We start from the raw sequence: 15967 nt of genomic DNA, 5'->3' as shown, positions 1-15967 counted from the left end.
TGTCTTAACTCTTCCACTCATTTATTTTTTCTTCATGCTTTAATCAGATTGCACCCTTGAAAATGTCTCATTTACTTTTTTAAAACAAATTTCATTTTTACAATTAAAGCAATTAACAATAATCCAAATGTAAAACACACATTTGGTTTCGGCTTCCCTTCTCATTCCCCATGGTTCATTTCAATGTTTTCTTTTCCATTACATAATCTAATTCCCTCCCCCCTATATTTTCACTTTCTCAGTTTTATATCCCAATAATTGTTACTGCTGAATTTACTCTATTACTGTTAACTTTTCAATGTGTTTACAATAATTTTCCAGATAGTCTAATAGGCTACATAAGAGATGTTATAGTTTGAACTGATGTGGATTTTGGAGATGTTCCATGGCCCAGAGTCAGCAATATCAGGGATTTTGGATACAGTTGTTGTTTTTTTAATCTGACAAACCTCGAGGGTTCTTCATTCTCTTTTGATATTTGTCATAAGTGTAAAAAGGTAAAGATAAAGGGACCCCTAAGTGTACTTCATGCATATTCATCAGTGAATAAATATACCTGAAGCAGTCACCACAATCACAGGAATTTGTCTGCCTTAACCTCCTCCTATTGGCTTTGTCAAGACGCCTTGTCATTCAATTGGCTCAGATTTCTGCATTAATTGTAGATTTTTCCTAATGATCCAGAGAGAAAAATAGAACCCTTAAGTCATAAAGACATCCTGTCTCATTCTGAAAGGAGATCCCTCTGCTTAATTAACTTCATAAATTAGCTGTAGCTATAGCACCACCACTTTACCACCAGATGGAGGTAATACAATCTCTCTGATCCTTTTTGCCATTGTAATGGATCCCAACCATCAATTAACATGCCCTTGAGCCTTTCCATTTGGCAGCATTATGGTCGTGAGGAAGCTGATGTGCAGACAGAGTTGTCAAAGGAGTGCTAAGCTGTGAAATTATCAATAGCCTAAGAATTCTAACAGGTTGCTTGTCTTTTTTTCTGGTTATGCTCTATTTTTTTTCACCCATGTTCTCATATTTAGACTCCCCCCTGATCCAACAGAAGCCTTTGAAGATGTGCCTACTTCAAGCCAAACATCTGTGGAAGGTGGCAGCGTTGACGAGCGATGTTGATCAACTGCTTTTGAAGTGGACTGACTGGGAGTTATACTATGTCCATGAGAGTACCATACCCAGAAAACACACACGCAAATTAGCACACTTTACATTTTGAAGAATCGTTTATTTTATTTTTCTACATTCTGTTCCCCTTCATCTCAAAAGTAGATGGAAGAGGCAGCATTTTTATTATAAATACATGCTCTGCATCCAGTGATTTGATTCCAAGTTGATGATGGGGTGGGGGTGCAAGGGCAATCAAAGGGTGAAATAGCATCTCTCTTATCAGTGATTTTGTTTGCTTCCCAGTTACCTATCCACATTTGTTATATACACCTTGATAGACTTTGTGATTTGGTTGGCTGTTAATATCTTTTAAGGATTTAATTACTAAACTTGTTCATTATATTGCTAGGTAGACCTACATTTTTGCCTCTTTTTTCTTTTTCCAAGCATTGAATGTTGTAATTTTGAGTGAAGGAGTCAAGAATATGGGAAAGAAGATACAAACATTTATCAGTTGCACAGCTAACACTCAGGAAGGTGGGCTCTTGGCTAAGGTGCAGGCATACAGAAGCACCAGTAACATAGAACTGGTGCACTGAGTGCCAGAACTAAAGGAAGAGGTGGGGAGGAGAGATAATACAAAGACAAATGTGTAGTTCTGTTTTTTGTTCTCCCTTCCAAAACTTGATCTGGTTTGCACACAAAAACTCCAGTGAAAATACTGGAACAATCACTGGTAAACCCTTCTGACAGAAGGTTGTGCCAGTCTTGTTTTCAAGGTGTCTGCACATGGCTGGGGTATTAATGTTAGCTTCTGCCCAGGGCATGAAAGCAGCTAGTTAAGATTACTATGGCCATAATTCTCAAGGCACTTACTCTTGAGTGCTTCCATTTATTTTCATGAAACCTTTCACAACTTTTGTAAACTACAAAGACATCTATGGGCAGCAAAGTAGCTGTTTGTAGGGTTGGGTTGTTTTTTCTTAACATTTTACTAGTTTAACAATATAGTTATGCACATTGATGATTGTAGGTTGCATCCCAATGTTAGTCATACTCTGAGTGCAGCCATTAATATTAATGGACATGACTAACTTGGGTCCATTTATTTCAGTGGGTCTGTTCTGAGTAGAACTTAGCTGGATACAGCATGGTATGTATGTCCGTTGAATGCATTGTTAAAATAATAATAAAAATTGGAAGGGCTCACAGCTCAGGGATGGACCATATGCTTTGCATGCAGAAGACCCCAGGTTCAATTTCAGTTAAGAGAATCTTGAAGAACAATCTTGGAAAATATCGTTGCCTAAAATATTGCAGAGCTATTGGAGCAGACAGTAATGGATTGCTCTGAATATTTGATTATAACAGACGGCTGAGATAGAAATCTGCTTAAATAAATGGATGGACCAACAGTGAAGCCTGCCATAAGACACCTTTTTTTGTTCACGTGTGGTATATTGAGCAAAGTCACCTTGCCATTCAGTCCTTTCTTCATGATACTGGTGTTTATGAATGGTTTAGTTGGTGGCTATGTGCAGTGTAAGAAACTCAGGTTTTGTTGTTGCATCCCGTCCCCCCAACTCTACTCACAGGTTGCTCTCAAGGGTTAGGAAATCCTCTGGAGAAGTATGAAGTATGGTGTGAACAGCTACAGTGTGTGGGGGGGGGGGTGTTGTTGCTGAAGAATGCCAGATCCCACAGAAACAGGTGCTTTCTGCTGGTGAGGCCACCACCGGATACAGCCCTTAATCTTTTCTTCAGTGGGGATTTTTTCCCCTGCTGCATTTTTTATGATTTTCTATATTAATGTTATATTCTTTTATTTATGTGAGCCACCCAGATAACAGATGTTATTAGGCAGATTATACAAATATAGTAAGTATAATACCTGACTCATAGGAGGCTATCTCTCCAAATAAAGTTATGCCACTTATTCAAAGGACTCCGTAGGAGCCCTCCTTTTTAATCAGTTTTTAATCACCCCTTTTTTGCTTTTTTGTTCTTGATGAGTGTATAGAACAGCAGTCTCTCCAGGAAGTAATCAACCTTGACACTTTGCATTTTGTATGTACAGACATATTTTGCCATCTTTTTCCTTTGTGAAAAATGTGAACTTGTGTGTATATGATGTGCTGGTAAAGAACCCTCCTCTCTAGGCACAGCGTAGACTTAGAAATCAATAGCAATGTAACCTTTGAAACCCCTCCATTTCTGAGGATGGATCTGTATATGCCCCCAAAATGGTGCAGAAAACTTACAAAATATATCCTCCATAAAATAAGTTATCTTTAGGAACTGCGAAAGTTCTTAATAAGCAGCATACAGTACTTGAATTTGTGTTCCACAGAGGCTGTGTTTCCTCGCAAACATTTAGGACAGCATTTTGTGCTTTTTAGCAATTATGTCCCTGGCAAGTTAGTAATGCAGCTTCTTCTGGCTCAGCATGAATGCACAGAATACTTTGCCAGTTTTTCATTGTCTTAATAGCTGTTGCTGTGGGAGATGCTCTTGCTGCTTTCATTTCCCAGTTGGTGTCAGAAGGGCATCCTGAGAATGGGGAGGGCAATTTTGTTTGATTCAGAGGAAAAGCTACCCAAGGATGAGACTCTTCCTGCCTTCCTCTTCTGTCTCTGATAAGGAGCACAGGACTTCCCTGTCTAACAGAAGAAATAGAAATCACCTGTGATGCTACATTTGTTGTCTCTGTACCATTTTGTCACTTTATTTACTTCATTTCATTGTTATTTACTGTTTATGTTGCACTCTATTAAAATAATGACTGAAGTGGCTTACAATAATAAAACAACACATCATGAAAATGAAAAAAGACATTGTTAGCAAAATATTCATATGAGACAACATAACTAAAACTTGAAAATAGCAGGTTACTGATTAAAAGCTAGCCTATATTTTTATAAAAAAAGGTTTTTACTATCCGTCAAAGACAGATTTGCCTGCAGAGTGCAACTGGGCAGCCTAAATCCTGAAAGACAAATTAGGTTATTCTGAATGGGTTCTTAACATTTTGGCCAAAAGCAGGCCCTCCTCCTTAAGTATAGATCAGTCCCGTTCCACCATCACATTTGAGGTTTTCTTCTTCTTCTTCTTCTATTATTATTATTATTATTATTATTATTATTATTATTATTATTATTATTATACTGCCCTTCATCAGAAGATCTCAGGACAGTTCACAAGATAAAAATGCTTCCCTATTGCATGTTAATTCCAAACACCAGCAGTTTTGCTTTACTATTTTGCCATTGACTTGTACAGCTGTGGGTTACTTGTGTTACCACCTGTACTTTCTGCATTTCCTTTCCTTCTCACCTCACTGTTTACAGTCCCCATCATTATATGTATATATACACACCTGTAACTCAGGGTAGCACTTCATGCATCTGATGGAGTGGATTTTTATAGTTCGTGAAAGCCTATCCTCTAATAAATTTGTTAGTCTTTAAGGTGCCATATGAAAATTTTGTTGTTGTTTTTTTGCTGTAACAGACTAACACGGCTTTATTCCTCTGGAAATCATCTCTGATTTGTTTGCTCGGGAACCATAGCCTGTGATGTACATGAGCCTGTTCTAAAGCCGTGGGATATTTTGGGCTGCTGACTCATAGTATTCCCTCTTCACAGTGTTTGCCATTTGTGAGAGATTAATGTCCTAACTCAACAAATCTAATTTTAGCTGGGTTTTTTTTGTTTCCTGCTTTTGGCATCTTTGTGTCAAAAGTAATCTTTCATATCTGTCTTCCCACTCTGCTTCACATAAGAAGTATCTCCTGCAACAACAGATAGGAAAAGGGGACTGGACTCCAGATGCTGTATATTCCTTTTTCTTTCTTTTTATGTAGGTAAAGTAAAGCTATACACCATTGTCTAAATGTAAGCAATGTGCTTTTTTCACTTCCATGGTTGGGAGAGTATTTATTCCAAATAAACAGTGTTTAATAAATATATATCCTAAAGCCATGCTTAACTGGTCAGTTTCCTTTCACATAATAGGATACAGAACGGATGGTATAAATACAGCATTACATTGCTAAGGTTAAGAAGGAAAAATAATATATCACACTATATTATAGTCATTTAACCAAAATTTCCAAGTCATGTTACAACTTTTTAATGCCCCTCATTTTCGGAAGTTGAAGAAATCAACACACCCTACTATCATGTTTATCAAGACAGCTCAGAGAGCAGTAATTATATATATATATATATATATATATATATATATGTCAGAGCTGGCTCCAGGTCCCAGCTCACAGAGGACCAACGCTAGCCGGCAGTAATGTACAAAAGTCTTTATTGAAGTACAGTTTCCATTTTCAAGCCGCAGCGCCCCAGCTCTACGTCTAGGGGTTAGATCGGCGAAGCTCCATCTGAGTCTCCGCCCCCTGTACACCAGTTTAAGATTCTAGCCTTACTCCACCTCTTCCGTCTCTCCTTTCTCCTCTGGGTCCTGCTACCCCCCGGGGTCCCTTCCTTCCTGGATTCTTCTGACGCTGACGTTGACCCCCCTGACTCCTCCCCCTCTTTTCGGCGGGCTTTGGGACCTGGCTCCCTATCCGGGCTGCCAACTGCGCCGCCCTCCTGTACATTTGAACTTGGCGCGCGCGCCCAGCCTTCAACCTTCCTCTCGACCGTTTCCTCGCTCCCCGATGGAGGCGTGGCCAATCCTGACTCATGTCCTCCCACTGGCAGTGCGCCGCCTGATCCCGATGCCTGGGACTCCTCCCCCCTACTGCACTCTGGTGTGGACGCTGGTCCTGATTTCCAACTGCTGCTCTCTGAGTCCCCTCTGGCCCCTTCTTCCTGAGGTGTCCCCCTAGGCACCCCCCTTGCTCTGACCATGGGAGCCCCTTTCTGTGAATCTTCCGATTCGCTGGAAAGACTCAGAGACCTCGGACCGCTGTCATCGCTAACATTTCCTTCGGACTCCTCCCCCTCGCTCTCTATTTCCTCCCTTTCCTGTGCCTCTGCTCCTGAACCCCTGACAATATATATATATAATCACATTTAGTTTGAGAAGATGGCTAAGCAGCAGTTCACTAGATTGTATATTGCAAATTTATAATCCATATTAGCCTGCCAAATGGTAAGGAGAATTTTACCACATAAGTGCCTCTGCTCAGGAATTAAAGGGAAAAGAGGACTGGTCCCATTTCCCTCACAATAGATAGCCACCTTACCAAGCACATCCACTGTCCTAAATTGCCTCTCAATCTGTTCCCACCTCTAGCAACCCATTCTTGTAAAAGTACACACAGTACACAATAAATTTACCAGTCTAGACCTTCATATAATTAAGTATCTGATTAACTTCAGAAGGTAGTGCTTTGCTTTAAAAATTGTGAAATGTATAGTTCTGTTGTTGCAAATGCATCTGTCACACGTTGTCTCATAAATCCTGTACAGCACATGTGTAACATAGTATTGTCCACCAGATAAGATTGTGCTGTTTGCCAAAACTTCAGACTGTCAACTTTAATAGGACTCCTACGAGATCCCACACTAAACCTCTGTAAGTGGACTAGCATAGAGAGGGAGTTCCTGGCAAGCATGAGCTTCTCCAGTCACTGAAGTGCTGGAACAGCTCCATGTGCATAATTCTTGTCCTACTTTACAGGGCTCTATAAGGATGCCTGAGGTAATATATGTGAAAATCCAAGGAAAATGTGCTATAAATTTATATGTTTTTATCCTTGTTCTTGACCAGTTTGCTTGGTTAAATCATCACAGAGAGAACTTCATTCATTGTGCTTCTTAAAATCTGATTGTCTACCTTACGTGAGTACAGGTATTCTCTGGATCAAGGTGGTAATGAAAAACAGCTGAAAAGCCTCACTTGCTGCCCATAATCCTTAGCATGGTTAGGTTTATACACTAAGCTTGGGAGTTCCCTACTGGCCTTATCTGCCCTTTGAGGTAATAATATAGGTTAAGACTCTAAACTGGGCTAGCAGGTATTTTTTTCCTCCAGGACATTCTAGAGCCAACAAATTTGTCACTTTAACTTGTCTTGCAACTGTCGTCAGGAGGAGGCCGCCTGTCTTCAAAGGCACCTCTCCCAGTAATGTACCCATTTCTGCCTTTGTGGTGGCCCCTCCCTGTTGCTGTTGTTGTATGTTGTGTAGGCCTCAATGCAGATAGCCCCCTCCCGCAATATCTTTACTGTCCAGGGAACAGAGAAACATATATACTTCATCTTCAAAGTGAAATTAAGGTAGAAGCAGGAAGGCCATTGCGCTCTCATTTGATAAAGGGGACCTGCACGAGTAGAAATGTCACGTTCTTTCCATTAGAGGGCAGAAATAGGCTTCTATAGCTGTGTGTGCATGCCTTACGTGCTCTCTACCTTTGGTATCTTGTGGGAAAGGATGGTGTGGCCCATAGGATACACTGAGATTAAAACAACTATGCAGTTACTCATGTCCAGGACTGCACAGAATGTGCAGGTCTCTTATTTACTTTGGACTTCTTAAAGTGCCGATGTGTTCAGTGTAAGTTCAAGTAAGCCAATGGCTATTGGAGGGTGTGTGTGTGTGTCCTTTTTAACAATTTTAAAAATCAGAATCTAATCAACAAATTTTAATATGACATCCATTTCCCTCCAGTATGTTGGTGTTTTTTTTTTAAGCAAGATAATAGCCAAAGGAAACATTCTTTATAGAAACATTCCTGAAGTGTATTTCTCTGACTTTGATTCTGGTGACAATTCAAATTCACTAAAGTAGGGTTGTTTTTTGATGGAAGAGCTTTGTACTCATACTAGATGCTGGAGAAGTGAACCATTTGGATTAGGGCTATTTGCCGTCACATCTTGCTTGTTGTGGCTTCCCTGGAGGCGTCTGGTTGAGCCACTGTGGGGAAAACAGGATGTTGTGCTACATGGGCCCTTTGTCTGATCCAGCAGGGTTCTTCTTATGTTACTAAGTAAAAAGATTATTCCTGAACATAATGAGAATTTCCACTCTCAAAGGGTTCTGTTTGTATATTCACTCAATATGCTTCAACACTGTCACAGCTAATCTAATTTGACTTTGGTCAGTCACTGTCCCAGAAAACACAGTTATCTGTTTATATATATGTTCTCTACTTCTCACAAATTGCACAATCAGGTTTGTTTTCTATATATAAAAAACAAACCTAAAAACCATTAAGTACTAAATTTTAATAGCTGCAGCTGTGTATCCAAACCTACCCTAGTAAACGTGCTGACTTTCATTTCTCCTGGAATATGAAATTAGCAAAGTATTCAGGCGAATGGGGTCACAGATGCATTGGTACATTGGTACATATGAAAAAGGAAAAGAATAGAATACAGGACAATAGCCAGGAATCACCCAGACCAGTCACAGCAAGCCCTTGTGCTTTTCCAGTGACAATGTTGAAGCACAAACGGTGACACAAAACCAGAGGCATGCAGTGCAGACTTGCACTCTTTGTCATTTCCACATCATCGGCAGATCAAAGCTGAGGTAGACATAGTCATAATTTGAAAGAGTTAACTTGCACATGAATTCCTGAGGACTTGTTTACACATCATGTTTCTACAGGATTACGTGTACTTCTAGGAAGAACACACATAGGTTGGTTCATTCTTCAAAGTAAAGAGGTTGCAGACTTTGCATTTTTAAGTAATGTTGCTTATTCTTATTCACGGATGAGAATGTGCCTTAGTATTGCAAGACAACGACCTTATCAGTGCAGTGAATCTGTGACTCATAACTTCCCCAAAGTGTATGTGCCCTCCTGTTTTCTTTTGGTGGGATCAAGGACACAGTTCCTCCCACAAGCTATTTGGGTGCTGGTGTTCTAGCCAAGGGTGGTCCACTCCACCTAACTATAATGCAGATGGGGATGCCCATTCTACAATCATCCTACAGCTCATAGAGACTAAGGAACATTGCTGGCATGACATTCATTCTCTCACACTTTGCCGTCATTCTTTCACATTAGAACACTTCTTTTTTAAATGGTCGGGGCAACATATATTAAAAAGCACTTATTATTTCTACCTTCTGCAAAAGACTCGATTCCTTCCCTGAGTTATCTGGCATCATGTGCAGAGGACTTGCCGTAGGAGAGGGTTCTTCCTCTCCAGACACTTGTATAGCTTTGTGTGTCCTCTGCAGCTCCACCCACCCTCCTGACCTTCTCTCAAACACTCTATGTACGTGAGAGAACTCCGGGGAGAGGATCTTGTTTCATTTCCCTATTGCAGGAAGCAGAAGCAGTGTGATTCTCATGCATTGATCTGCTAATCATAAAACCAGTAGCCCTGTGTTCCCTGCAGTTTACAAATAACGGGCGCCCTGGCAAGAGGATTTGTGAAACCCTGTCCTTGTAGTTAAGCAGCTCAATACACAACGTGAAGCATGGGCAAACTTGCTATGTAGATGTGTCTCTAACCTGCTGCTAATTATGACTGTCTCGTACATACACATCACAAAGCAAAGGATCCTGGGCAGGAGTCAATGTCTCATTTTGTTGGAGGGAATTGTTATTTTTTTCCACTTTGCTCACTTCTCATAAATATACACTGCTACAGTTTTACATTGTTCTGTGAGGCAACAGTTTAGAAATAAATGCGCTCTACTTTGTTTTAACTAAGACTGAGCTTAAATGGCCTCCTCTTCTAAGCCTTATCTGTAGGCCACAAAGACTCCCCATCCCATAAACCACAGTTATATTTAGATATAATTTCTATACTGATTTATATTTTTGGAAATATCTCTATGCAGACTGCAGCAGAACTTAAGGCGTCATAAACACAGGATTATAAAATATCAAAACATTGCAAATGAAAATCAAATTTGCAAAATTCAGTCAAGATCCACATTTAAAGCGGTATAATTAGCAATGAAACAATATCCTTTTGAACATCAAAAAACTTTACTGGTAAAAATAAAGCATAAAAATGCAATAAAAGTTCCATGTTAAAATATAATCTGCAGCTGAACAAAACCACTGAGGCAGAAGCTGTTGACAACAAGGCCATGCTTTCCCCCCGCCCCCATGCACACACTCAAACACAGAGACTTTTCTCCCTGATGCTTGCTGTTCAGGTGGTGGTGCTGTGGTGCCAGTTTAGAGAGAAAGTCTTGCGGTCCATTTAGCTTCTGCTGTGTGTATTCCTGTAGCAACTAGATTTGGCTTTTTCCTTATGCAACTGTGAACAAAGCTAATTCAGAATGAGGAAGATGTATTTGGACTAGGGATGGCCCTCACTCTGCGTTAGCTTTGTTTTCCTTTTGTATTGTTGTCATATCACTAAATCTTTCTGGTTGTGGTTAACTTGTTTGTTCAAACCACAGCAGCAGTATATTGGGACTGTGAAGACTTTCTGTAAGAAACAAAAAAGGTAGACATTTGGGGAAATATTTTTGCCACCCCTTCATATTAAGTGTTTGTGAAAATTATCCCCCCACTTCCTTTTGTCTACATTATATTTTTATAAAACGAATATTAAGGCTGCCTAGAATAAACCCAGACAGTTGCAGCCCAAAAAACAAAAACAAAACTCACAACAACTGACCTCCATTAAAAACTGTTCTAATCTGGTCAAGAATGTTGTCTTTGTGCCAAATTATGATGTTGATTCTTATGATGGGGATATTTTCCCACAAGAAAATTGGAATGAAGCCACCAGCTCCTTATACACGACCCACAGTGTATTTCTTGTCTTTTCTTTTTTTTGGACTCCAATGTAGGACACATGAATCTGATGTAAAATTGGGAACAATGGCAACACATTGGCTTCCAGTTCTTAAGAAATGCAAGCAAAATGATGCCTGGGCAGTTGGGAGTGAAGCAATGCCATTACTTACATTGCAAGTATTTTGTAGAAAACTATGGACAAAATTCTAGCTTCATTTGAAGCTCTTGGGAAATCAGTCTTTGAATTTTACTCCCAAGTGTTACCAAATTTGGGGGGAATGGGTTTCCAGTGCAAGTAAATAAACTTTGCAGCCACCTTTGGGAGACCACATGGATGAATCTGGGGCTATACCGAATTATATCTTTTAATGTTTATAATTACTGGGCTTTTTGGGGAGGTGGGGCATGGTATAAATTAAATCATACATTTGCTTAAGAGACAGTACATCTGATTGGATGTAGCCACACATTACTGAAAAAGTCATCAGCATATCTAGCATTTGTTTTCTAGCATTTTGTGCTCCATGCTCGATAACCATTTTGTTTCTTCTTTGTTTGTGCAGTCATTAGGCTCATTTGCCCACACTGCCATTCAATTCAGTTGGATCCCCTTGGATTGTGTTTACAAGCACTCCTGAAGTGATCACACCATTAAGGTCATCATAGCCACTACGATTAAATGGCAGCTTGTCACAAATGAGGCCGATGCCTGTGAGGACAAAACAAGAGGAGGGAAATTGCACTGAAAAAGAAAACAGCAATGAAAAAATGTATAATAGTTGGGTATTGAGACACATTTTAACAGTCAAAAAGCCAACATGCAGTGAAGGTAAGTAGGCCTGACCTAGACATATCTGCAACCATCTTCCTAAGGATTAGGCTTCCCATCCAGATTTGGTTCTCAGTGAATGGCTTGTAATCAACTGGCACACCTAGTGAGTGCTTGTGGTGATGTGGAGATACGTTGGAGACTCGTTTTCTTAGAAATCTGGTACATGTGTCCTGCTTAGCATCTGGATGCAATTTTAGTTACCATAGAGTAAGAAGCAGCCCTTACTGTGACTAAATGAGAATTCCAGCATTGGTTTGGTCGCTGATCTTCATGTACAGAAGGAAAGTTGGCTGAATGGTAATGTGTGAATGTGTGGGTGTGCTCTGTGTATACAGAAAGTCGCATTATTCCCTCAATGTAATACAGTGGTGCCCCGCAAGACGAATGCCTCGCAAGACGGAAAACCCACTAGACGAAAGGGTTTTCCGTTTTTGAGTTGCTTCGCAGGACGAATTTCCCTATGGGCTTGCTTCGCAAGACGAAAATGTCTTGCGAGTCTTGAGATTTTTTTTTCGCTTTCCCCCCCCTTTATCTAATCCGCTAAGCCTTTAATAGCCTTTAATAGCCTTTTAGCAGCTAATCCGCTAAGCCTTTAAGCCTTTAATAGCCGCTAAACCGCTAATAGCGCTAATCCGTTAAGCCGCTAATAGGGTTGCTTCGCAAGACGAAAAAACCGCTAGACGAAGACTCTCGCGGAACGGATTAATTTCGTCTTGCGAGGCACCACTGTAATGATTCTGTACAGTAGAAAAATCCAAGGGTTTGAAAAGGGGGGAAAGATCTTAATTATATCCTTTAACCATAACATGTTTCTAAGTAACTGTATATTTTCCTGAGATAATAATTTTGTCGGTTAAACATTATTCAGAATTAAATAGCTAAGCTTTCTGTGCATATTTACATACTGCTTTCACAGCGATGTATTTGAATACAGGCCAAACCAAAAGCTGTGATAAGCAAAAGACTGCAGTTTCTGGCCTCTGTTAACAGGGATGTGCAATATTTGTAAATTTCTGTTTGAGTCATTTGTGTTTTTTTAAATAAACTTGCTTAAATTTATTATCAGCTGGTGACAATAATCAACTGGAAGTGCACCTTAAATTATTGCTTTAATATGTGCTTTGCAGTGCTGACTTCTCATAAACTTAACTTCCTGGTAGCTTTCTCAACACAGCCGGCTAGAACTACTAGAAGGTTAACTCTGATCTAATGCCTTTGTGGCATTTGGGAGGGGAAAACACTTCCTCCATCTTCACACTATGGCACATATCTTCCTTGCAAACCTGTAGTGAAACTTAGATATTCGACTAGCCTTCACCAACTTTGTGCCCTCCAGGGATTGGAACTAAGTACTCAGTTTTCTCTAACAAACAGCCATGCTGCCTGAGGATGATGGGAATTGTTGGCCAATGGCACTCGTAGGGCCACAGATTCCCATTCCTGCTGCACTTGAATATCCATATGGAAAATGCACAAACCGTTTTGTGGAGAAAGACCTTCCAGCTCAAACACCTATGAACTGATACTATGATCACTATCTGGAGCTGATGAGAGGGCTCTAGGTTGGGGAAGTATATGTGTCAACCAGTGATTTGGAGTGCTAGCTTCCCCAAATTTGGTAAAAAAGGTTTCTAATTGCCCAGGTCAGATTATTTGGTAGATCTTCAACAGCACAACAACAAGCTTTTTTGCCTCCTTTCCCAACTCTTTTTTTTCCTGTTAGAGCTCTAGGATTAGGTATATGAAGACGAGCAGCAAAGTCAGTCCTCAGGGAATGTGCAGGCGACCTTGGAACGGACAGCTCACGGAAGAACCCCGACCAAACCTAAGAGGAGGCGTGTAGTGGTGATAGGGGACTCCCTACTGAGGGGAACAGAAGCAGTGATCTGTGGGCCTGACAAGATGTCTCGGGAAGTGTGCTGTCTCCCCGGGGCTAAGATCCAAGATGTAACTGAACGACTGCAACGAATCATAAAACCCACTGACAAATACCCCCTCCTCTTGGTTCATGTGGGAACCAATGACACTGCAAGCAATAGCCTCCAGAAGAGACTACGAGGCTCTGGGCAGGAAATTGAAGCAATTAAATGCACAAATTGTCATCTCATCTGTCCTCCCAGTTGAACGACGTGGCCCAGGGAGAGAGGGAAAAATAGTGGAAGTGAACAGCTGGCTTCGCAAATGGTGTAAACAGGAACAGTTTGGATTCTTAGATCACGGACTGCAGTTTCTTGAAGATGGACTTCTGGCAAGCGATGGGCTGCACCTCACAACGGTTGGGAGGAATGTTTTTGCCAAAAATCTCAGAAACCTCATCAGGAGGGCTTTAAACTGACTAATGTGGGGGAGGGAGACAGTGCTCCTGAAGGTAGGAGTCTTTCAGTTGATGAAGATGATCATCCAAATGTCATAGACCAAATGGAGCAAACAGCACGCAGACCTAGTGGTGGGAGGAAAAAATCCTTAAATAAGAGTCACGGGGGAATGATTAATGGACTTCAATGTCTGTACACTAACACGCAAAGCATGGGAAATAAGCAAGATGAGCTTGAGCTCTTGGTACAGCAAACTAAATATGACATAATAGGCATCACTGAAACCTGGTGGGATAAGTACCACGATTGGAATGTAATAATGGAGGGATACAATCTAATTCAGAGAAACAGACCAGACAAGAAAGGAGGAGGAGTGGCGCTATATGTCAGGGATGTGTATACCTGTGAAGAGATCCAAGATTTAGAACCTCAAAGCCAAAGTGAGAGCATTTGGGTCAAAATTAAGGGAGAGAAGAATAACAGTGACCTCATTGTGGGAGTTTACTATAGATCCCCAAGCCAAACGGAGGACATAGATGATGCCTTCCTGGAACAGATGGCCAAGCATGCAAAAGGAAGGGAGATAGTAGTAATGGGGGACTTCAATTACCCGGATATTTGTTGGATGTCAAACTCAGCCAAGAGCATAAGGTCAAACAGATTCCTCACTGGCCTTGCAGACAACTTCATTGTCCAGAAAGTGGGAGAAGCAACAAGAGGAACAGACATTTTAGATCTGGTCCTAACCAATGTTGATGACCTGGTTAGTGGGGTAGAAGTGGAAGGATCATTAGGCACGAGTGATCATGCTCTTCTGAAGTTTACTATACAGCGGAAAGGAGCAGCCAAGCATACTAGGACTCAATTTCTTGACTTTAAAGAAAGCCGACTTCATAAAACTTAGGGAAGTGCTGGGTGAGATCCCATGGACAGTACTACTAAAAGGAAAGGGAGTTCATGATGGCTGGGAGTTTGTTAAGAGGGAGATAGTAAAAGCACAACTTCAGGCAATACCAATGAGACGGAAACATGGAAGGTGCCTAAAGAAGCCAGGGTGGCTATCTAAAGAACTTTTAACTGAGTTAAGATTAAAAAAGGATGTGTACAAAAAATGGAAAAGGGGGGAAACCACCAAAGAGGAATTCAAACAAATAGCCAGCACGTGTAGACATAAAGTCAGAAAAGCTAAAGCACAGAATGAACTCAGGCTTGCTAGAGAGGTTAAAAGCAACAAAAAATGCTTTTATGGGTATGTTCGTAGCAAAAGGAAGAACAAAGAAACAGTGGGGTCACTCAGAGGAGAAGATGGTGAAATGCAAACAGGGGACACAGAAAGGGCTGAACTCCTCAATGCCTTCTTTGCCTCAGTCTTCTCCGATAAAGAAAACAATGCCCGACCTGAAGAATTTAGAGCAAATGATTCAGCAGAGGAAACACAGCCCAGAATACCTAAGGAGATAGTACAAGAATACTTGGCTAGTCTAGATGTATTCAAGTCTCCAGGGCCAGATGAACTGCATCCAAGAGTATTAAAAGAACTGGCAGATGTGATCTCGGAACCACTGGCAGTCATCTTTGAGAATTCCTGGAGAACAGGCGAAGTCCCGGCAGACTGGAGGAGGGCAAATGTTGTCCCTATTTTCAAAAAGGGGAAAAGAGAGGACCCAAATAATTACCGCCCAGTCAGTCTGACATCAATACCAGGGAAGATTCTGGAGCAGATCATTAAGCAAACAGTCTGTGAGCACCTAGAAAGGAATGCTGTGATCACCAATAGTCAGCATGGATTTCTGAAAAATAAGTCATGTCAGACTAACCTGATCTCGTTTTTTGACAGAATTACAAGCCTGGTAGATGAGGGGAACGCAGTGGATGTAGCCTACCTTGATTTCAGCAAGGCATTTGACAAGGTGCCCCATGATATTCTTGTAAAGAAGCTGGTAAAATGCGGTCTTGACTATGCTACCACTCAGTGGATTTGTAACTGGCTGACTGACTGAACCCAAAGGGTGCTCATCAATGG

The 15967-nt window shown here is 40.9% G+C and overlaps 1 protein-coding gene across 10 annotated transcripts in view; it reads left to right on the top strand.

Moving 5' to 3' along the window:
* The window catches only part of ARHGAP26 (Rho GTPase activating protein 26), a 222477-nt gene that overhangs the window by 182197 nt on the left and 24313 nt on the right, over window positions 1-15967 (top strand). For 2 of the 10 annotated variants that reach the window (XM_080997156.1, XM_080997157.1), the window contains exon 21: window positions 1044-5106. The exons of the other annotated variants lie outside the window; for them this stretch is intronic. In XM_080997156.1, coding sequence (XP_080853282.1) covers window positions 1044-1134 — 91 coding nt within the window. In that variant the 3' untranslated portion in view covers window positions 1135-5106. Of the gene's footprint in view, window positions 1-1043; window positions 5107-15967 lie in introns of those variants that run through there. 10 annotated transcript variants of the gene reach the window in all.

The sequence above is a fragment of the Podarcis pityusensis genome, assembly GCF_964106645.2.
Source record: "Podarcis pityusensis genome assembly, chromosome: 2".
Lineage (NCBI taxonomy): Eukaryota > Metazoa > Chordata > Lepidosauria > Squamata > Lacertidae > Podarcis > Podarcis pityusensis.
Note: the sequence above shows the minus strand (reverse complement) of the source record. Positions and strands in the feature narration are given on the sequence as shown.